Below are 1,430 nucleotides of genomic sequence, written 5' to 3'. Positions count from 1 at the left end.
AGAAGCCAGCGGCGGAGCCAAAGCCAGCAGCAGAAGCGTAGCCAGCGCCGGAGTAGCCAGCAGCGTAGCCAGACAGTCCAGAGAGACCTTCACTGTAGAGACCGGAAGACAGGTCCTCTCCGAGGGCAAAGTCACTGGCTCCGCCTAGACTGTAGCTCTCGGCGCCGAACCCGTAAGCTTCACCGAAGATACCGCGCTTGCCGTTCTTGCTGGGCTTGGTGGATTTCTTCTCGGAGGTCTTCTTGTCTTCAGCCAGCACCACGGCGGCGATCATTAGGACGCACACCTGGGGAGCAGAGGAGATGAATTGTGGTGAGTTGAAGAGGAGAGATGAGCACTAACTTGGATCAAGATCACGAAATTGCTATTTTGTAAAGAATTGCGTGAAACACTTAAAATACGTAAAAAAATGTAGTCTGCTTATAATTGCTATTAGTTAGGTATGTAAACTACTTTTACCCATATTTAACAACTTTTAGTAATAGCTAGCATTGATCATTTATTACTTCTTGTATTGCAAAATTAGCCAAATTTGCGATTTTTTCTTCCAAATTTGTAAATCAGTCAAAACTCGATCATTTTCAAGTTGAAGAGGAGAGATGAGGTTGACGAAGACTTGAGCGAGAAGGGATGATGAAAGACTTGAAAAAAGGGATAAAGGAAAGACTTGAGAGAGAAGGGATGGAGAAAGGAGGAGGCGTTGGATAGGAGGACATGGAGGGGTAGGATAAAGGAGGTAACACCGACCCCAAATAAGATTGGGAAAAGTGCATTGTAAGAAAAAGGAGACAAAAATCCTGATTCCTGCTCGATTAACACTAGGGTTGCCAACCGTACGTTATTTCCCGGAACAATCCGTATTTTTGTCCAAAATCAAATGTTCCGCCGGAACACACTTTTGTTCCGGTTTTTTCCAAATCTATGGAAAGTACCGGATCTGACTAATAAACAGAAAAAATTACGAAAAAAAAAAAGTTTAAAAAGATAGGTAGGTAAGTACGTACGAAAAACACAAAAACCCGCGAGTCAAGTAGGTAGTGTAGTGTAGGTAGTAACGTACTAGTACGAATGTATAACGTACAGCGTACAGGTGCATGCAGCATGATTCATAAATCTGGATCTCTAGGCCTATGCATGCCTTTGTTCCGGGTAAAAATCGGGAAATCCGTATTTTTTCACCATTTTGCTAGTTTGTACCGTATATGTCAGCAATAAAATCTGGCCAAAATCGCAGCTGGATGACAATTCGATGCGGCTCGGTCGGTTAATTTACCTACCCACTGAATGGAATATAACCCGTTTATTTTCCTCTTGCCCGAGATCAGAACTAAATTTAGTAATGTACTTCATTTTTGCTTCTTATTATTATTTAACTTATAATTTTTTTAATCCATCCCATACTCCAACCCGGTGACCAAAAAAACCAGCGT

General features: G+C 42.3%; 1 protein-coding gene across 1 annotated transcript in view; it reads right to left on the bottom strand.

The window, feature by feature from the left end:
• Positions 1-13: 13 nt before the first annotated feature.
• LOC108253994 (glycine-rich RNA-binding protein 3, mitochondrial-like) overlaps positions 14-1,430 on the bottom strand; it is a gene marked incomplete at its 3' end in the record, with an annotated part of 10,229 nt that continues 8,812 nt past the window's right edge. Inside the window, exon 2 of the mRNA XM_017448904.2 lies at positions 14-286. Within this exon, the coding sequence (XP_017304393.1) occupies positions 14-286 (273 nt within the window). The remainder of the gene's footprint in view (positions 287-1,430) is intronic.

This window comes from Diaphorina citri, unplaced genomic scaffold (genome assembly GCF_000475195.1).
Source record: "Diaphorina citri unplaced genomic scaffold, Diaci psyllid genome assembly version 1.1 scaffold6169, whole genome shotgun sequence".
NCBI lineage: Eukaryota > Metazoa > Arthropoda > Insecta > Hemiptera > Psyllidae > Diaphorina > Diaphorina citri.
The sequence above is the reverse complement of the archived record's forward strand: the minus strand, read 5'-3'. Positions and strand labels throughout refer to the sequence as shown.